General features: G+C 41.0%; 1 protein-coding gene and 1 pseudogene across 10 annotated transcripts in view; one reads left to right on the top strand and one right to left on the bottom strand.

Moving 5' to 3' along the window:
• Window positions 1-1,834: 1,834 nt before the first annotated feature.
• On the top strand, window positions 1,835-5,457 carry LOC123989504 (annotated as a pseudogene).
• Window positions 5,458-14,750: 9,293 nt separating this feature from the next.
• tpm2 (tropomyosin 2 (beta)) overlaps window positions 14,751-22,662 on the bottom strand; it is a 33,681-nt gene continuing 25,769 nt past the window's right edge. For 4 of the 10 annotated variants that reach the window (XM_046290570.1, XM_046290568.1, XM_046290574.1 and 1 more), the window contains one exon: window positions 14,751-14,871. In XM_046290570.1, coding sequence (XP_046146526.1) covers window positions 14,789-14,871 — 83 coding nt within the window. In that variant the 3' untranslated portion in view covers window positions 14,751-14,788. Of the gene's footprint in view, window positions 14,872-20,103; window positions 20,800-22,662 lie in introns of those variants that run through there. The other 6 variants (XM_046290569.1, XM_046290567.1, XM_046290573.1 and 3 more) reach the window with 3 other exon arrangements.

The raw sequence follows: 22,662 nt of genomic DNA, 5'->3' as shown, positions 1-22,662 counted from the left end.
TCTAAGGAGATGTAGTCCGTGCCCACGATGTGTCTGATTGAATGATGGTTAGTGCCGCGTGCCACACTGCGAAAGAGGTGGAACTAGACATCGGTTGGCCTTTTCATATTTCTCTATCTGTGTTGAACATCTTACATTTCCCTAGATGTATATTCCTAGGATCTTGGTAGCCTGTAGGATACCTTCTGGAGTTATGTATTGTTATTTGACATGCATTACATTACATTACATTTAAGTCGTTTAGCAGACGCTCTTATCCAGAGCGACTTACAAATTGGTGCATTCACCTTATGACATCCAGTGGAACAGTCACTTTACAATAGTGCATCTAAAACTTAAGGGGGGGGTGAGAGGGATTACTTATCCTATCCTAGGTATTCCTTAAAGAGGTGGGGTTTCAGGTGTCTCCGGAAGGTGGAGATTGACTCCGCTGTCCTGGCGTCGTGAGGGAGTTTGTTCCACCATTGGGGGGCCAGGGCAGCGAACAGTTTTGACTGGGCTGAGCGGGAGCTGTACTTCCTCAGTGGTAGGGAGGCGAGCAGGCCAGAGGTGGATGAACGCAGTGCCCTTGTTTGGGTGTAGGGCCTGATCAGAGCCTGGAGGTACTGAGGTGCCGTTCCCCTCACAGCTCCGTAGGCAAGCACCATGGTCTTGTAGCGGATGCGAGCTTCAACTGGAAGCCAGTGGAGAGAACGGAGGAGCGGGGTGACGTGAGAGAACTTGGGAAGGTTGAACACCAGACGGGCTGCGGCGTTCTGGATGAGTTGAAGGGGTTTAATGGCACAGGCAGGGAGCCCAGCCAACAGCGAGTTGCAGTAATCCAGACGGGCGTCGTAGTACACGTGGAGTACTTTAGACTTCATTAACCCTCCTATTATGTTGCGGGTCAATTTGACCAATTTCCACTTTTGAGTTGTCTAAAAATACTAGTTAATCTTTTTTCTCTCGTTGAAATTAAATAATTTGTCCTCATTTAGGGTCATGAACATAACTTCAAAATGTGGACACACTGATGTGTTGTGTAATGTCTGTAGATTTTGTATAGAAACATGTTGTGGGTCACTTTGACCTGGAGGCTTTCATGCGTATAGATATTTGCACAGGTCCTTGCTGAAAAAAAAATGAAGTCCATTGTTGTATGGGTCAGATTGACCCTCACAGTTTAAACACACTCTAGACAGCCAAAGAACCAAGTAAAAACAGCCAAAACTTGATTTTGTCTTGTCAGACCTTTCAGAAAGAAGAAATACAAAAACATTTGATTTCAAAAACTCTATATTTAAGAACCATTTTTAAAAACATATTTCCTTTCTCACAAACAAGCATTTTCTGTTTGGAGCTCATTATGAGTGTCTGTGTCAGAGATGTGCTGCTCTCACACTGAGAATGGGAAGTTTGGGAAAGCTCCTTTTCACCCAAAAATAATATGCAAGTTGCACATTTATAATTATGTTTGGGTGAAAAGGTTTCCCATGTCATAGGTGTAAGGTACTGGGTGTCGTGAATGTGGAGTCAGGCGCAGGGAAACTGAGAATTCTTTATAGTGCTCTTTTAATGCACACACGGTGACAACACGGCTACCCACTAAACAATGGGTGCTTAAAACAAAATGCCCCAGATACGGGGAACGAAAATATAACAGCACTATACACCAGCACGTTCGTCTCTAACCAACACCAGGGTTACAATATTCAATCCCGCACAAAGAAACGGGCGGGTCGGCTGACTAATAAAGCCCAACTAATTACAAACTTAAACAGGTGCTATCAATAAACATATGGAGGGGGAGGAAAGAAATCAGTGGCAGCTAGTAGACCGGCGACGACTAAGACGACGCTCGCCACCCGAACGGGAAGGGGAGCCACCTTTGGTCGGACTCGTGACATTAGGGGAAGTCAACACTGACCATGATCCACTCGAAATTCATCACCAAACCGGGAGGGGGCAGAGGTAAGCATTGCGTTTTGGGACGGATTCCCTGATTCAATGGACGCCCAGCCCCAGCATAACAGCGAATGGCCGTTTTATCTCTAAACCACTGTTTGTAAAACGATATACCATCCACTCAGTAATGAGTGGTGAGAAATACATTTGACACCCACAGAAACGAAAACTCTCCCCTCAACAGTTACAACAGTAATGGCATTAAAAACATTGTATTTCTGGTCCGTTGTATTTTGGAAATGTTGCACAACCGTGTGTTTGAGTTTCAGAACGCATCCATGCTTGGCCTAAATCTCGGAAGAAAACTAACTCCAAAGGTCAAGGTGATGGTGGAAGCGGAACCACTAAGTTGGATGGTGCGTTGAGGAAAGTTCAGGGAAATTAGTGGAAACCTAACATGGGAGAATGGAGCAAAACGGGCTAAGGGTGTTAATGAAGATATGCCTCGATCGTGTAATGCCTTGCTCCGGTGTTGGAGTATGTTTCATGGATAAGGATGTGTTTTGGGAGAGATCCATTTGCGGCCAAGGAGATGTTGGAGGACGCACTGGGAAAAGTGGAGTCAATCAAAGTGACCAGAGCCCGGTTTCCCAAAAGTATCTTCAGGTTAAATTAATCTTAAGAACCTTTGTAGTTGCATCGTTAAATCTCCGAGCTGTTTCCCTGCATGTTTTCTGCATGAAATGCCTGTTTTCACCCCACGCAGTAGGTGGCAGTATGCACCTCTAACGTATGTTCTGTGGACCGCCATAATATCATAGAAGAACAACTGCAAATGTTCTCCCCTCATACACGTGATACAGGAAGTAAAAGTCAGTGAAGCCATTTAAAATATAGCTAATGTTCAGCTCTCTGCTGTTCAAACAGGACAGCGTACATGACAGGATCTATTTCTCATTACTAGATTAATGTCAACATTTCAAAGCAGATACTGAAGGAGATAAGGAAAGCACACAAATGTCTTTAGTGCGTTATTAATAAGGGGTAAAGTACATTGCTTCTTATGCTAATACAGACCATTATAGAGACACAAGTTTGACGGATTCAGAGAAATGGCTTGCGAATCGACTCTCCCAGAGGAGGATCTATCCTGTCCTGTGTGCTGTGACATCTTCAAGGATCCTGTTCTCCTGTCTTGTAGCCACAGCTTCTGTATAGCCTGTCTGCAGGAATTCTGGAAAGAGAAGGAATGGCAGGAGTGTCCAGTTTGCAGGAGAAGATCGTCAAGGTCTGAGCCTCCCAATAACCGGGCTCTTAAGAACCTATGTGAGGCCTTCTTACAGGAGAGGTGTCAGAAAGCTTCAGCAGGGTCTGCGGTGCTCTGCAGTCTGCATGGAGAGAAACTCAAGCTCTTCTGTCTGGAGCATGAACAGCCTATCTGTGTGGTGTGTCGTGATTCAAGGAAACATAAAAAGCATGACTGCATTCCCATAGATGAAGCTGTACAGGATCTTAAGGTAGAGTAAACCAATGATTTTGTTAAGTCAGGGCGTTATGCAGAAAGTTAATAATTTCAACTTCACTGTGAAAGTGAAAAACACAATAGGCCTACAAGTACATTTTTTGCTGACAATATGCATTTATGAACTTCCTTTTCGTGAGCGTAGGTATGTGATCTGGAGTTTTAATTTTTGTAACAAAGTGACTATCCCTCAGCATTTTGTATTCAGTCTTAACTGGAATAAGTGTGGTATGGTATTGGACAACAACCTAGTGTTTAATTCCAGGAGGAACTCGAGCCTACCCTGAAGTCCTTACAGGAGAAATTGGAAGTCTTTAAGAAAGTCAAACTCACTTGTGATAAAACAGCACAGCATATAAAGGTAAGAATGCTGAGTGATGGAACACAAACAGTACTGCATATAAAGGTAAGAATGCTGAGTGATGGAACACAAACAGTACTGCATATAAAGGTAAGAATGCTGAGTGATGTAACACAAACGCAGCATATCAAGGTAAGAATGCTGAGTGATGTAACAACTGTACAGAGTTGACTGTTCATCCTTGTTACCAAGGTAGAGTTTCAAGTGCTCTCTGTCTCCAGAGCCAGGCTGAGGACACAGAGAAAACGATTAAGGAGGACTTTGAGCGGGTTCACCAGTTTCTACGAGAGGAGGAGGAGGCCAAGATAGCTGCCCTGAGGGAGGAAGAGGAGCAGAAGAGTCAGATGATGAAGGTGAAGATTGAAGAGATGAGTGGACAGATATCATCACTTTCAGACACAATCAAAGCCATAGAGAAAGAGCTGGAAGCTGAAGACATCTCATTCCTGCAGGTACAGATGTCTGTCCCCATAATCATTCAATAATATTAAAGATGGATGCCACAATGAATACTGATTGATCATTAATAACATTGATAGCTAAGCTGCTCTTTTTGTTACTTTGCAGAACTACAATGCCACAATGAAAAGGTAAGTGATCTGCCTCCTGTCTCTCTCTACTCAATGGTTCTGAACCTAACCCCACAGCAGCAATGACTCCTAAATGTTCTCCAGAACCCAGTGCCCATTGCCAGATCCTGTGAGGGTTTCAGGAGCGCTGATAGATGTGGCAAAACACCAGGGCAACCTCATGTTCAGAATCTGGGAGAAAATGAAGGAGATTGTTCAATACAGTGAGTTATTTATTCCAGATAGATTTAATGATCGCTTGACATGTAGGCCGAACGGATGGTTTATTTTGTTCTGTGTTTAGTTTTAACATGGCGTGTCTCTGTTCTCTCTGTTCAGCGCCGGTGGTTCTGGACCCTAATACTGTACACTCAAAGGTACTCTGCTCCATGACCTGGATGGGGTATGATGATTGCTTTGTATGGGGTGGTGAGTTCCAGCAGCATCCTGACAACCCAGAGAGGTTAGCCCAGGGATGGGCCATGGGCTCTGAGGGCTTTACCTCAGGGACACACAGCTGGGACATTGAGATTGATGACGAGTATTGGTTTGCAGGTGTGGCCACTGAGTCAGTCAATAGGTCTGATCCTAGAGATGAAGTCTGGGGTGTTAGCCATGTTGATAGTTTTAATACAGATTATAAGGAAGACTTTGAATATGTATATAAAGTAAGTTGCCCAAATACTGAAACCATTTACCTCCCCGCGAGACACAACTCCGGAGTTAGGGACAGGATCAGAGTTCAGCTGGACAGGGACAGAGGAGAGCTATCATTCTACGATATTGATAACACACATATACACACACACACACACACGCATTCACTGGGAGAATATTTCCAATTTTTTCAGTGCGTGACGGTCTGAGGATTTTACCAGTGAGGGCCTCTATAACAGTGGAACAGCACATTTAGGGCTGCCGGAAAACGTGTGGTGAGCTGGCCTTTACCCCAGTCCGTTTCATCGGGTTTCGCAACACCCTAGTACTGTTAATATGAAATAATAAAAATATTGACAAAAGTGTGTAAACTACTGTTTTTTTTTTTTGAAGAGGGGCAGATTTGTCTTGTGATTAGTCATCTTGCACATTGTTCATCTGTGCTGCGGTTGTGTGCATCTTAACCAATCACATTCAATCTACTCTTCTTAAATGTGAAAACATATCACTCCCAAAATAAATAAGTTACTCAAATGCAATGTAAATGTAATAAGTCATTTAGCAGACGCTCTTATCCGGAGAGACTTAAATGAGCAAGGCACTTAAGGTTAATTGCTCATTTGAGGTCACAGACAGATTTTGAACGTCATGAAAACTAGACCAACTGACGACAGGAAAATGTGAATGTGTTCAAAGATTCAAGATTCAGCTTGACTACTTAATCTTTAATACTTTTCTACCCAAATGATTTACTGAAATGAACCTCAGAACACTGATAAAGTGCCTTCAGAAAGTATTCAGACCCTTTGACTGTTTCCACATATTCTTACCTTATAGTCTTATTCTAAAAGTGGTCCCCTCCCCCCATTCATCAATCTACATTCAATACCCCATAATGACATCACAGGTTTAGACATTTTTGCAAATGTGTTAAATAAAAAACATACTTTATTTACGTAAGTCTTCAGACCCTTTAGCTCAGGTGCGTCCTGTTTCCATTTATCATCCTTAATATTTCTACAACATGATTGTAGTCCACTTGTGGTAAATTCAATTGATTGGACATTAATTGGAAAGGTACACACCTGTCTATATAAGGTCCCACAGTTGACAGTGCATGTCAGAGCAAAAACCAAGCAATCCCCACAGCATGGGGATTGTCTGTAGAGCCCCGGGACAGGAATGTGTCGAGACACAGATCTGGGGAATGTTCCAAAACATTTCTGTAGCATTGAAGGTCCTGATGAACAGCCTTCATCATTCTTAGTTGGAAGAAGTTTGGAAACACCAAGACTTCCTAGAGCTGGCCGCCCGGCCAAATTGAGCAATCGGGAGAAGGGCTTTGGTCAGGGAGGTGACCAAGAAACCCGCTGGTCACTCTGACAGCTCCAGAGTTCCTCTGTGGAAATGGGAGAACCTTCCAGAAGGACAACCATCTCTGCAGCACTCCAAGGTCTTTATGGTAGAGTGGCCAGATGGAAGCCACTTAGTAAAAGGCACATGACAGCCCGCTTGGAGTTTGCCAAAAGCCAGAATGACCATGAAACAAGATTCAGTTACCTTGAACTCAGCCTGAATGCCAAGCGTCACATCCAGAAGAAACCTGGCACCAACCCTATGATGAAGCATGGTGGTGGCAGAATCATGTTGTGGGGATGTTTTTCAGCGGCAGCGACTGGGAGACTAGTCCGAATCAAGGGAAAGATGAATTGAGCAAAGTAGAAAGAGATGCTTGATGAAAATCTGCTCAAGACCTCAAACTGGGATGAAGGTTCACCTTCTAACAGGACAACAACCCTAATCGTACATCCAAAACAATGCAGGAGTGGCTTCAGGACAAGTCACTGAATATCCTTGAGCGGCCCAGCCAGAGCCCGGACTTGATCCCAATCAAACATATCTTGAGAGAGTTGAAAATAGCTGTGCAGAGACACTCTCCATCCAACCTGACTGAGCTTGAGAGGATCTACAGAGAAGAATGAGAGAAACCCCCCAAATACTGGTAAGCCAAGCTTGTAGCGTCATACCCAAGAAGACCTGTGGCTGTAATCGCTACCAAAGGTGCTTCAACAAAGTACTGAGTAAAGGGTTTGAATACTTATGTAAATGTGATGTTTCGTTTTTTATAATTTGCAAAAATGTCAACCTGTTTTTGCCTTCTCATTATGGGGTATTGTGTGTTAAACAATTTAATACATTTTAGAATAAGGCTGTAAAGTGACAAAATGTGGAAGACAAGGGGTCTGAATACTTTCCAAATGTACTGTATAGATATATTGAACACTTTTCTATATATTGAACACAATATTTGATAGAGGAATTCTAAATTCCTTTAATGTTTTAATTGCCAAAACCAATTAGCACTCATTTCTAATTCATTAATGAGTTGTAAGTTCATTAATTATGCATGAAGTAGATCGAGACCAGTCTTAAAAGCCAGGTTAAAGAGTGTTTAATTCCAGAGAGTACTCCCTCCATACACAGATTTCCACAGGTTATAAACTCAAAATGACATCAGTTTCCCACGATAGCCCCGTTGTTTTTTTTGTTTAGGTCCGGAGATGCTTTCTACTCCCCTCATAAACCAGACATTACAACCTGTCTAAAAGATACAGATTTCTCTCACCAATGGAACAAAACCCAAACATTCTTATCTTGTCTGAAAAGCTTTTTCTCCCCCTTGACCTTCCCAAGAGGCACAGACAATCAAATTAGTTCTGCTTACATTTTCAGTAACAGCTTAACCAATAACTTTTACTTTTCATATCATAACATAATAGTATTAGAATATCAATAATGTATACATAATTATTCATCTTAACTACGATTTCCTCTAACAATATTATTAGTCTTTTTCATTTTCCGAAATTTGCACTAAGAATGGCATAATCAAGTTATTATTTAACAATGTATGTATATATAAATATTGAACACAATATTATATACAGTGGGGAGAACAAGTATTTGATACACTGATTTTGCAGGTTTTCCTACTTACAAAGCATGTAGAGGTCTGTAATTTATTTTTATCATAGGTACACTGAGATGGAATCTAAAACAAAAATCCAGAAAATCACATTGTATGATTTTTAAGTAATATTGCATGACATAAGTATTTGATACATCAGAAAAGCAGAACTTAATATTTGGTACAGAAACCGTTGTTAGCAATTACAGAGATCATACGTTTCCTGTAGTTGTTGGCCAGGTTTACACATTGCAGCAGGGATTTTGGCCCACTCCTCCATACTGACCTTCTCCAGATTCTTCAGGTTTCGGGGCTGTCGCTGGGCAATACAGACTTTCAGCTCCCTCCAAAGATTTTCTATTGGGTTCAGGTCTGGAGACTGGCTAGGCCACTCCAGGACCCTGAGATGCTTCTTATGGAGCCACTCCTTAGTTGCCCTGGCTGTGTGTTTCGGGTCGTTGCCATGCTGGAAGACCCAGCCACGACCCATCTTCAATGCTCTTACTGAGGGAAGGAGGTTGTCCTCCCCTCAATATGGTGCAGTCGTCCAGTCCCCTTTGCAGAAAAGCATCCCCAAAGAATGATGTTTCCAGCTCCATGCTTCACGGTTGGGATGGTGTTATTGGGGTTGTACTCATCCTCCTTCCTCCAAACACGGCGAGTGGAGTTTAAACCAAAACGCTCTATTTTTGTCTAATCAGACCATATGACCTTATCCCATTCCTCCTCTGGATCATCCAGATGGTCATTGTCAAACTTCAGATGGGCCTGGACTTGTGCTGGCTTGAGCAGGGGGACCTTGTGTGCGCTGCAGGATTTTAATCCATAACGGCGTAGTGTCTTACTAATGGTTTTCTTTGAGACTATGGTCCCAGCTCTCTTCAGGTCATTGACCAGGTCCTGCCGTGTAGTTCTGGGCTGATCCCTCACCTTCCTCATGATCATTGATGCCTCACGAGGTGAGATCTAGTATGGAGCCCCAATCCGAGGGTGATTGACCGTCATCTTGAACTTCTTCCATTTTCTAATAATTGCGCCAACAGTTGTTGCCTTCTCACCAAGCTGCTTGCCTATTGTCCTGTAGCCCATCCCAGCCTTGTGCAGGTCTACAATTTTATCCCTGATGTCCTTACACAGCTCTCTGGTCTTGGCCATTGTGGAGAGGTTGGGGTCTGTTTGATTGAGTGTGTGGACAGGTGTCTTTTATACAGGTAACGAGTTCAAACAGGTGCAGTTAATACAGGTAATGACTGGAGAACAGGAGGGATTTTTAAAGAAAACAGAACAGGTCTGTGAGAGCTGGAATTCTTACTGGTTGGTAGATGATCAAATACTTATGTCATGCAATAAAATGCTAATTAATTACTTAAAAATCATACAATGGGATTTTCTGGATTTTTGTTTTAGATTCCGTCTCTCACAGTTGAAGTGTACCTATGATAAGAAATTACAGACCTCTGCATGCTTTGTAAATTGGAAAACCTGCAAAATCGTCAGTGTATCAAATACTTGTTCTCCCCACTGTATACACACTTACCGGTCAAAAGTTGACACACCTACTAGGGTTTCTTTATTTTTATTATTTTCTACATTGTATAATAATAGTGAAGACATCAAAACTATGAAATAGCACATATGGAGTCGTGTAGCAACCTAAAAAGTGTTCAACAAAATCTTCAAAGTAGCCACCCTTTGCCTTGATGACAGCTTTGCACACTCTTGGCATTCTCTCAACCAGCTTCATGAGGTAGTCACCTGGAATGCATTTCAAATAACAGGTGTGCTTTGTTAATTTGTGGAATTTCTTTCCTTCTTAATGCATTTGAGCCAATCAGTTGTGTTGTGACAAGGTAGGGGTGGTATACAGAAGACAGCCCTATTTGGTAAAAAACCAAGTCCATATTATGGCAAGAACAGCTCAAATAAGAAAATAAAAACAACAGTTCATTACTTAGACCTGAAAGTCTGTCAATCTGGAAAATGTCTAGAACTTTGAAAGTTTCTTCAAGTGCCGTCGCAAAAACCATTAAGTGCTGAAGAAACTGGTTCGCATGAGGAACGTCACAAAAAAGAAAGACCCAGAGTTACCTCTGCTGCAGAGGATAAGTTCATTAGAGTTACCAGCCCAAATAAATGCTTTACAGAGTTCAAGTAACAGACACATCTCAACATCAACTGTTCAGAGGAGGCTGCGTGAATCAGGCTTTCATGGTCGTATTGTTGCAAAGAAACCACTCCTAAAGGACACCAATAAGAAGAAGATACTTGCTTGGGCCAAGAAACATGAGCGATGGACATTAGACTGGTGGAAATCTGTCATTTGGTCTGATGAGTCCAACTTTGAGATTTTGGGTTCCGACCGCTGTGTCTTTGTGAGACACAGAGTAGGTGAACAGATGATCTCTGCATGTGTGGTTCCCACCGTGATGCATGGAGGAGGAGGGGTGCTTTGCTGGTGACGATTTATTTAGAATTCAAGGCGCACTTAACCAGCATGGCTACCAAAGCATTCTGCAGCTATATGCCATCCGATCTGGTTTGCGCTTAGTGGGATTATAATTTGCTTTTCAACAGAACAATGACCCAGAACACACCTCCAGGCTGTGTAAGGGCTATTTGACCAAGGAGAGTGATGGAGTGCTGCATCAGATGACCTGGCTTCCACAATCACCCAACCTCAACCCAATTGATATGGTTTGGGGTGAGTTGGACCAGAGTGAAGGAAAAGGAGCCAACAAGTGCTCAGCATATGTGGGAAGTCCTTCAAGACGGTTGGAAAAGCACTCCAGGTGAAGCTGGTTGAGAGAATGCCAAGGGTGTGCAAAGCTGTCATTTAGGCAAAGGGTGGCTACTTTGAAGAATCTAAAATGTTTATTTGTTTCACACTTTTTTGGTTACTACATGATTCCATGTGCTATTCCATCATTTTGATGTCTTCACTATTATTCTACAATGTAAAAATAAAGAAAAACCCTTGAATGGTACTGTAAGTCAATGGGGTGACATGTCAACGATTTAAGAGGGTTTTGATGATTTAATTGTTTTACTGTCCAGATCCGTCTACACTTGTAATAATATCCAGACACCATGTGGGCATGGTCAGGAAGATCTGATCACAATGAGTCTTTTAATCATCTTAAAAATGTGGGCACAATCAGAATGTGGACAAGATCGGAACAAAGGACGCATTTTAGCACCAGGTATAAACAGGGCTTATGTCATACCATATGGGCAACTGGCAACCCTCTGAAGTCAGTTACAATGCAAAACCGCAGTCAGGTCAAGATGACGCGTACGCAGATTAGTTTCCCGGAGATGGTTTCTAACAGTTTGTGCAGACCTTCTCCCTTACCTCACCTCGAGATGGTTTCCGTCTTCAACAGTTTTCTGTGCCCTCCGATGTCAACAATTACAGACCAGTATCCCTTCTTTCTTTTCTCTCCAAAACTCTTGAACGTTGTCCTTGCAAAATGACCCTTGACAAATCAGTTTTCAAGACTCATCACGGAGGCGCTCCGCACTGCTAAAGCTGTCCTTCTAGATCTATCGGCTGCCTTCGATACTGGCTGGTCTCAGACAATCCCACAGGTGAAGGAGCCGGATGTGGAGGTCCTGGGCTGGCGTGGTTACACATGATCTGTGGTTGCAAGGCCAGATGGACGTACTGCCAAATTCTTTAAAATGGCATTGGAGGTGGCTTATGGTAGAGAAATCATTAAATTCTCTGGTGGATATTCCTGCAGTCAGCATGCCAAATTGCACACTCAAAATATGTGGCATTGTGTGTTGTGTAACAAAACTGAACATTTTAGAGTGGCCTTTGTCCCCAGCACAAGGTGCACCTGTGTAATGACCATGCTGTTTAATCAGCTTCTTGATATGCCACACCTGTCAGGTGGATGGATTGTTTTGGCAACGGAGAAATGCTCACAAACTGGGATGTCAACATTTGTGAAGTAAAGCCTTTTGTGAGAATGCATTTTTTTGTGGGTGCGGTGATCTTTAAATTCAGCTCATGAAACATGGGACCAACACTTTACATGTTGCATTTATAATTTTTGTTCAACATTTTAGAGTGGCCTTTGCAAGGTGCACCTGTGTAATGACCATGCTGTTTAATCAGCTGTGATGGATTGTTTTGGCAAAGGTTAAATGTACAACCTTGTTAGACATTTCTGCCATGATTGTTTGCACATCATGCTTTGGCAATATCGTGGGTCAAACTTGATCTGAAGCTGCCATCCTGTTGCTGCGGAAACATGACACAAAAGCAGTTACACCAGAATGTTACGACAAACCGTCAATGGGTCACTTCTACTAAATGGAGAAAGAAACCACAAGTTGTCTTGATTGTCTTGATCAGTTCACCATACCATTGTAAACAAACTAAAGTATAAGCGTTATGAGACTTTGTTGCACTGTAAATCTGGTTTAAGGAAATACTAGAAGAAATGTACAAAACAACCATTTATTTTGCTGGCCATTTTTTAATCATCTTAAGAGCTTATACAGTTGATTCATTGCATAGGATACATACATGAGTAATAAACCTTAATACAATTATTTTAATACCTCCAGAATATTGAATAATTCCCCCCAATTAAAACCTTAAGACCGATAAGCATTCTGACTAGTCTGAAGAATTGACACGGGTTCGTTAAGATTACATGAGCTTGAAATCAACCAAACAAGTTTACAGCTGTAGGGTAGTTCCACAAAATGAGTCCCTTTTGCATCCCTTTGATATTTTAAGTAGAAATGTTGCACCAATATTGGATTTTAAAAGGCTGCCATATTAATAAAACATGGCGGATGGATTATAGACATGGACAATTCATTAGATTTTTATATATCAATAAAAGAGTTAGTGCCAACATTCAGCATTTTGACATGGCCCTCTGCAATCTGACTTCTCAGATTTTAACTCACTTAACCTCAAAAGTAAATTTGGCTGTTTTGACAATGTCAATTTGGAAGATTATCTATTTCATGCGATTTGTGATTCATTGCAAGGTAAAACACTTAAACATGTCCCTCATTTTAAGGTCAATCCTGTAACCTGAACTGAACTTTTGTTTTAATATGGCAAATATTTAATACCCCCCCCAAAAAAGAAACATTTAACATCTAATAATCAAATCAGTATAAAAGCAGGTGAGCTGGTTCTACTCTTTCTGGCCATTTTGTGGTGTTTTGTGGGGGGAAACATTGGGTTGAGCACAGGGACAAGCCCTGGTTGAGCAAGTAGTTACACTACTCAAAAAGAGACTCGTTTCGTGGAACAACCATGTAACAGTTAAACCCGGCCAATTATTTAGAGGGTGTTTCAAAAATTAAGAGACGTTTCAGATTCTAACAACTATGGGCATTCTCAAAAATCTTTGTCAAGGGAAAAAAAAGGCAAATGATTAGAATACGTGAGGTACCACATCATGATTAGAATTACATGAGGTACCACATCATCATGATTAGAATACATGTGGTACCACCATCATGATTAGAATACATGAGGTACCACATCATCATGATTAGAATACATGAGGTACCACATCATCATGATTAGAATACATGAGGTACCACATCATCATGATTAGAATACATGAGGTACCACATCATCATGATTAGAATACATGAGGTACCACCATCATGATTAGAATACATGAGGTACCACCATCATGATTAGAATACATGTGGTACCACATCATCATGATTAGAATACATGAGGTACCACATCATCATGATTAGAATACATGAGGTACCACATCATCATGATTAGAATACATGAGGTACCACATCATCATGATTAGAATACATGAGGTACCACATCATCATGATTAGAATACATGAGGTACCACATCATCATGATTAGAATACATGAGGTACCACATCATCATGATTAGAATACATGAGGTACCACCATCATCATTAGAATACATGAGGTACCACATCATCATGATTAGAATACATGAGGTACCACCATCGTGATTAGAATACCAAAATCATCTAATATTAGACTACTTTCCAAACCCCCAAAAGGTCACTACAACAATTTTGAAAATTCAAAAACTTTTGTCAAAATAATCCTGTGTCGAAATTAAATGTCCCCATTGTATTTAGTTTGTATTACATATTTGATACATTTGCTAGTCATTTTGAAACATATAAACTAACCTAGATGCACATTTAACAAAAAAACTTATTTATCCTAAATAGTCCAAATATTAAAATGTGAAAGCTAGTCTTTTTTCCTGTTTGGGTCAGTTCTCCTCAAATACTATACTCTATTAATTAAAACAATGAGTGGCACATCTTACCAAACAGTAAGTAAAGAATAAGTTTACCATTTGTTTTGAAGGTTTACAAAAACTTTATATTTTGGATTAAAAAAAATAAGAGTTTGAGGTAACAGAGCTTAAAGAGTAATGCAAATGCAATTTCACTTCAAGGAGGCCTCAGAGGTCAGATTAGAAAAGAGATGTCAACTTTAAGACTTGAATCACATGCTAAATACAAACAGCAAACTCGATAGCATTCAACTCTATGCTGTTCTGCTGTTATACTGAACCATGTTAACTTCTGTAGCCAGCATGCGTTTGCCATTAACTAGCATGTGTGCAAGAGACCCACATTAACTAAACGGAATGCCTTGTTCGTAAGCCTTTACTACTATTAAAGCCAAGTGAAGACTGTCCTGTTCCCAAAGGGGCAAGTCAACTAAAGGATTTGGTCAAGTGTGTATCAATGAGTATTATGAAAGCTTTGTGTTTTTTTCTTTTCGCCTTTGTTTTAGGCCTCTTGTTCATGGGCCCAGACAGACAGAGCTCTCTTTATAGATTGTTGAGCTCCAGGAGGGTTTGGTCCAGCGTTTGGTGCATGTCTAGGTTCTCTTCTTTAGCCGTAGCCAGTTTCTCTGGCGGGAAAACAAAAGAACAGGTGAGCACCACAACAAGCAAGCTCTGTTGGCTCAGGAATAGGACAATGACATTTAAAAAAAAAATGAACAGTACTATCTAACAACGTGATTCAAAAGCATACTGTATTTTACACATTTATATACCAAGTGTGTTCGCGTAAAATTGCAGTAATATGTTTGTGCCAGTTAAAACAGCGAAAGTGGTGACTAAGAAGCACAGGTGGACAATACAAACAGAGCTAGGTTGTTGAAAAGATCCATGTTATATATAATTGAAGCAAGAATTAAAAACTTTCCTGGACAGCCAATCTAGATGAAAACAAAAAAAACGAATATGAACTTTTGTTTTTAATTCTTCGTTCAGACGTCTTCTAAATGTTGGTTAGCAACCATAGCAAGTTCCTTCCCAGACCCAAGGAGAGGACAGTGCTCCTTGTGTGCACAGAATGTCAGGTGAGGTTTCAATTTCAGTGTTTACAAAGGAGCGTTTCCAGAGGACAGCAGATGCGTTTTGCTTGTCACACCACTCAATGGGCCAGGTGGTAAGGGAAGCTAAAACATGAAGATACTTGGTGCAATGAAAGTAATGCTTGTCACACCACTCAATGGGCCAGGTGGTAAGGGAAGCTAAAACATGAAGATACTTGGTGCAATGAAAGTAATGCTTGTCACACCACTCAATGGGCCAGGTGGTGAGGGAAGCTAAAACATGAAGATACTTGGTGCAATGTGAAGATACTTGGTGCAATGAAAGTAATGCTAGTCAATACAAGGAGGCTAAATATTTATATTTAGCCCAGCTAACTTGTGGAAAGTCATGAGGTAAATGTAGCACAACTTGGAATTAGCCAAGATCACTATAGCACACCATGCAAAATAGTGAAGTTACTTAGGGAATCTTAACAGGGGAAACACCCAAAGAAATCCATGTAAACAAATGGGTGTGGATATAATATGGGGTAACTTTTAGCGAAGCCAAGTGTAGAGAGACTTTAAACCCAGAAATGTAATACTGCACCCAGAGTGTATACTTAGTGTGTATAAGTACTATAATACTTAATGATAAAACAAAATATGTTTCATCACAGTAAACTACAAACTCGACATTCAAAGAAATACACGAGCCTGTGTAGTTTCAAGCCCGCGTAATGCTTAACAAAGCTTACATATCGTTGACTTTGGATAGATACATGTAAGAGAGTCTGAGCAATAGCAAAACATTTGTGAAATCAAAAAATGTATAACATTCACCAAATACGAGGCAGATTTCATGGCATATATATATATATTTTTTGGACTATACCATTATCTATAGATGTCAGTCTACAGGCTTTAGAGTATATAGGCAGGACGGCATACAAACAATCTGAAGTTTTACAGCAAACTGTCCTATATGCAAACTTGGGTATTTCTTTTGAATAAATAATCCTGAAAACCATTATTCCAGATAAATGCTAATTATTCCACATTCTGTGAAAGCTTTGAAAACTTCAGGTGTGGGATGGTGTCCAGTCTAAAGTGCTCCATTAAACTCCCTCGTGTCTTAGCAGTGGAACTCTACAATGTGCAGCAAGTGAGTATCCTCAAGTTTGTGGAAAACTAACTTTCCTAATTCTGAAAAACTTGGAACCAAATTTCATACAAAAAAGGTTACATTATTTTGTTTGTTTGTTTGTTGTGTGGTGTGTGTGGATTACTGTACCTGTACCCTACCAGTACCCAAATTACACACACAACATTCCAAGTTTGGGGCAAATTCATTCACACTCAATTCCCTTGATGAATTTTAACAGATTTTCAAAGTATTAAATGTAAATGTTTTATATGATTGGTCAATTACCTGAATGTCATGTTTGCAAATTACTTCAATTTTATGACTTGAATTTTCATGAATTGACTCTACCCTAATGACAGCATACTGAACAATGTACAACCAGTGCCTTCTAGAAGGGGGTATGAGAAATCGGTTCCAAGTTTACTCAGAGACAAGTGCATATTGGAAGAGTGGGATAGTGGAAGGAAGTTTGCCGAAGCTTCCGTCTCAGACTCCGCTGTTAAATTGGTTCAGAACAACCCTCAGTTCGTTACTGAGGATACGGTTGTTCTCCACCTCCTTGTGATAACGTTCTGTGGTGCCAGAAGAGTCAATGAAAGCCAGTGTGAAGATACAGAGAGAGAAAGAGGGAGAGAAAGAGGGAAGGGTTAAAAGGTCACAGGTTAGTGCAATAAAGGTCACAGGGCAATGAAAGACAAGAAAAAAAGAACTGCCGAAAGTTGCTTTTTTCATCTGACAGAGGTAAAATCAGCACCTATAGCAATTACAGCTCACTTGACAATGCTTGAAATGTCTTGAATTGAACACAATCATTGCAAGACATTAAAAGGAAAGTTTGTTTCATTAGTCCATTGTTGACATAGTCCCAAAATGGTTTGCTTGTCAGCAATCAAGTTGTAATTATCAAAATACAATGCAAAACACAGCATAATACAGGGATGACTTCTGTACTTAAAAATAATATGAATTGTTGTTGAAAGTTATATAAATCTTAACTTGATTGCTGACAAGCAAAGCATGTTGGGACTCAATAATGGACTAATGAAACAAATACCAAAATGTTTTTTTGGGTGTAATTTTCCTTTAAGCAACTATAGCAGAAAGCAATACATATTCATATTGCTGGGGTCAGGGGATAAGAAAGGGAGGTAAAAGAGACACAGCAAATCCCTTTAAGATTCTCCAAAGTACTGAGCCACAGGTTTCTTTAGACAGGATCATTCTCACTTTAAACTAAATATCCTGTTCCCTTAATCATTAAAGAGATTGGTTCAACTGGGAGTGGTTGGAAATCAGAGGGATTGTTCAGAACTGCACCTCTTTTGGTCAGATTTATTTTGATGCCTTGTGTCAGGGTTGGTCAGATTTATTTTGATGCCTTGTGTCAGGGTTGGTCAGATTTATTTTGATGCCTTGTGTCAGGGTTGGTCAGATTTATTTTGATGCCTTGTGTCAGGGTTGGTCAGATTTATTTTGATGCCTTGTGTCAGGGTTGGTCAGATTTATTTTGATGCCTTGTGTCAGGGTTGGTCAGATTTATTTTGATGCCCTGTGTCAGGGTTGGTCAGATTTATTTTGATGCCTTGTGTCAGGGTTGGTCAGATTTATTTTGATGCCCTGTGTCAGGGTTGGTCAGATTTATTTTGATGCCTTGTGTCAGGGTTGGTCAGATTTATTTTGATGCCTTGTGTCAGGGTTGGTCAGATTTATTTTGATGCCCTGTGTCAGGGTTGGTCAGGTTTATTTTGATGCCTTGTGTCAGGGTTGGTCAGATTTATTTTGATGCCTTGTGTCAGGGTTGGTCAGATTTATTTTGATGCCCTGTGTCAGGGTTGGTCAGATTTATTTTGATGCCCTGTGTCAGGGTTGGTCAGATTTATTTTGATGCCCTGTGTCAGGGTTGGTCAGATTTATTTTGATGCCCTGTGTCAGGGTTGGTCAGATTTATTTTGATGCCCTGTGTCAGGGTTGGTCAGGTTTATTTTGATGCCCTGTGTCAGGGTTGGTCAGATTTATTTTGATGCCCTGTGTCAGGGTTGGTCAGATTTATTTTGATGCCTTGTGTCAGGGTTGGTCAGATTTATTTTGATGCCTTGTGTCAGGGTTGGTCAGATTTATTTTGATGCCTTGTGTCAGGGTTGGTCAGATTTATTTTGATGCCTTGTGTCAGGGTTGGTCAGATTTATTTTGATGCCTTGTGTCAGGGTTGGTCAGATTTATTTTGATGCCTTGTGTCAGGGTTGGTCAGATTTATTTTGATGCCTTGTGTCAGGGTTGGTCAGATTTATTTTGATGCCTTGTGTCAGGGTTGGTCAGATTTATTTTGATGCCTTGTGTCAGGGTTGGTCAGATTTATTTTGATGCCTTGTGTCAGGGTTGGTCAGATTTATTTTGATGCCTTGTGTCAGGGTTGGTCAGATTTATTTTGATGCCTTGTGTCAGGGTTGGTCAGATTTATTTTGATGCCTTGTGTCAGGGTTGGTCAGATTTATTTTGATGCCTTGTGTCAGGGTTGGTCAGATTTATTTTGATGCCTTGTGTCAGGGTTGGTCAGATTTATTTTGATGCCCTGTGTCAGGGTTGGTCAGATTTATTTTGATGCCTTGTGTCCGGGTTGGTCAGATTTATTTTGATGCCCTGTGTCAGGGTTGGTCAGATTTATTTTGATGCCTTGTGTCAGGGTTGGTCAGATTTATTTTGATGCCCTGTGTCAGGGTTGGTCAGATTTATTTTGATGCCCTGTGTCAGGGTTGGTCAGATTTATTTTGATGCCTTGTGTCAGGGTTGGTCAGATTTATTTTGATGCCCTGTGTCAGGGTTGGTCAGGTTTATTTTGATGCCTTGTGTCAGGGTTGGTCAGATTTATTTTGATGCCTTGTGTCAGGGTTGGTCAGATTTATTTTGATGCCTTGTGTCAGGGTTGGTCAGATTTATTTTGATGCCCTGTGTCAGGGTTGGTCAGATTTATTTTGATGCCCTGTGTCAGGGTTGGTCAGATTTATTTTGATGCCCTGTGTCAGGGTTGGTCAGGTTTATTTTGATGCCCTGTGTCAGGGTTGGTCAGATTTATTTTGATGCCCTGTGTCAGGGTTGGTCAGATTTATTTTGATGCCTTGTGTCAGGGTTGGTCAGATTTATTTTGATGCCTTGTGTCAGGGTTGGTCAGATTTATTTTGATGCCTTGTGTCAGGGTTGGTCAGATTTATTTTGATGCCTTGTGTCAGGGTTGGTCAGATTTATTTTGATGCCTTGTGTCAGGGTTGGTCAGATTTATTTTGATGCCTTGTGTCAGGGTTGGTCAGATAATTACAGAAATGTTAACATGGATAATACTGTGTGGTGGGAACTGTACTGAATTGAGATTCACTCACACAGATTCCCTTGTATTGTAAAATAAGTAATTAACTGAGTGACTTGTGTATCTCCATCATAACATTTTATGATTAAATTGAATACGAATCCTGAATATTTAAAATTCTTAATAAAAATGGTAAAGGTAGTCAGAAAATGTAGGCTATATTAAATGTAGTCAATAAACACTGTGTACCCCGAGTATAGTCAGGTATATTGGTATGGCAAATTGTGGATTCTAATCGCCGGCACCAACCTCCTAAACTTTATTAGGTGATTATGATGAGAAACCAAAAGGCTGATAATGACAGTAGAAAACAGGAGCGGTTTCAGGACATTTATTACAGAGAAAGGGAAAACAGGGGACAAGTATATATCTCAATACAGAAGACCAGACCTAACCCAGATCTTTGGAGAGGTATGGACACCGTGCCAGACAACACGACTGGGTGTGGGTTTTCCTATATACATCTATAGAAATGTAAGAGGATCACTGAACAATGCTGACACCTGACACAACAGTAGGGAGAGGAACTAAAAGGGGGAATGGGTTTGACGGGGTGGGGGGGGGGGCAATCTGCCTGGGGCCACATTTATATCCCTTGGTATTTTGAATCGGCAAGTCTTGTAAACTTAGATACGACCACATTTTTTTCAAATTCGCCATACAAATTTCGTAACCAAGGGTATTGAGAGATAGATCACAGTTCTGTCTGAAAAGTTGTGGAATGAAAAAAAGGACAGAAAGGAAGTGGAGGAAGTCTGAACCCCAGGGGTGCCAGATGAAGGTGGAGAGTGTCAGAGGAGGAGGAGGATGTCTGAACCCCAGGGGTGCCAGATGAAGGTGGAGAGTGTCAGAGGAGGAGGAGGATGTCTGAACCCCAGGGGTGCCAGATGAAGGTGGAGAGTGTCAGAGGAGGAGGAGTGAGGGAGTGTCTAGAGAGTAGTCATGTCGTTGAGAGCCAGGTCAAGCTCCTCACTGAGGGCTTTACCCTTCAGCTTCTGAGCGTACACCTCGTCTGGAGGGAGGGATGGACACAGAGGACAGAAAGATGGACAGACACACAAGATGGAAACAGAACAAGAAAAAAGGTTGAAGAAAAGAAAAGTCAGATAACTGAAATCTTAACTTCAAAAAGGATTATGCACATCTAAAGAAATTATAATAAAATGCAAAATCCAAAATAACTTCTCCAAATTCCTTCAGCAGTAGCAATCTGACAATCAAATACTTGACAAAAATTCTAGATTTGTAAAAAATGAACCAAATTCCAAAAATGTTAGAATATTAATAAAGTTGCGTATCTTTAACACAGAATCAAAGTTAACACAACGCACTCTAGTTTAAAAATCAACTAAAACTCATCCTTCAGGAAAAGACAAATCCACTCAAGGTTATCAGGGTCATGCAGCATCAAAAGCCATGTTCCAATTCAAATTCCTCAAACAAAACACCAGATAACACCAACTGAACAGCCATGCTCCACTTCAAACTAGGGATGTGACAAATTTTTATATTTTTTAATTTTTTAAATCTTAACATTTAAACTGCTATTTATCTTAAAATAAGTTTTACGTTAAAGCGATAAGAAAAAATGCATAACATTCCACGTTAGTTTCCAATGCAGCAACGGGTCTCACGGTGGTGCGTCTCTTCCGATGGTTAAGCACCTGTACCACCATTACTGAGCCTCAATTCCATCTGGCAAAGTTCGCATTTCCTTCTCATTTAACTTCTAAAATTATTGCCATACAGAACTTCACTGCTGTCACTTGCCTTTCTCTGATTGTTCCAACTGTTAACGACGATGACGTAGTGTTGGAGAGTCGACTCCAAAATAATTGATTCCTCGACTCCTTGCAAGTTGAGTGTCAAGATAAGATTCCAATAGGAATCAACTCCTAAGATTCAGTATTCTTGGAACGGACGAGATAGAAGTATGGCAACTAAGCAGAGAACACAAAAACACTTTCATAGCGCGCTAAGGAGGAACGGAGAACGAGGGCCACAGTATTGGCCAGTCAGCCACCATGCAGTCAGAACCGTGCACTAGGCCAGGGTTTCCTGCACTGTGTTCTGGGGCCACACCCCCCTGGGTGCACATTTTGTTTTTTGCCCTAACACTACACAGCAAATTCAAATAACCACCATCATCATCATCATCAAGACTTGATTATTTGAATCTGCTGTGTAGTGCTAGGGAAAAACCAAAACGTGCACTCAGGGGGGGCCCCAGGACCGAGTTGGGGAAACCATGCACTAGGCTTATCTATCGGCAATCAAAAGATGTCTCGCAATGGAATACTGTAAATCCTCATTTCTTGGCATGCAATGTCTCGCAACTTCCAAGCAGGGCCTATCATCAATGAATAGGCTAGGATATGCTACACGCAACAGACCGAAGACTGAACACACACTGGCATCATTAGCGACGAGAGAGCAGGGGTGTAATAACTAGTCCAAACAGTAACTAAAACCAGAGTTTCTACTGGACATGTAGATCCATCACAGTTTTGTTTGCTTCTGTTTAAGAAACATTTTGCAACATAAATGGGTGTAATGAATACACCCCAGGCAGGCCAGCTCGAGGGAGAGAGCGCTGAGGGGGGAAGGCAGAAGAAAACAAACCATGGTGAGGATATCTCTTGGTAACTTGTCGTGCATGCCTCGCAAATTCACCAAAGTAGCCTAAAGTTCACTTCTTCCTCTGGTTCTCTTTAAATTCCACAACTTCCCCCAGGCTGAGATTCTAACTTTGGGAGGGGGGTTCCTCTTAAAGTTAAGTTTCCCAATTTTGTTTAAAAGTTAAGTCACATCAATAATTCAAACTCCTTGAACACACCAGATTACCCCTATTCACAAATGACATTTCCAAAGTCTG

Source organism: Oncorhynchus gorbuscha, linkage group LG11 (assembly GCF_021184085.1).
Source record: "Oncorhynchus gorbuscha isolate QuinsamMale2020 ecotype Even-year linkage group LG11, OgorEven_v1.0, whole genome shotgun sequence".
Lineage (NCBI taxonomy): Eukaryota > Metazoa > Chordata > Actinopteri > Salmoniformes > Salmonidae > Oncorhynchus > Oncorhynchus gorbuscha.
The sequence above is the reverse complement of the archived record's forward strand: the minus strand, read 5'-3'. Positions and strand labels throughout refer to the sequence as shown.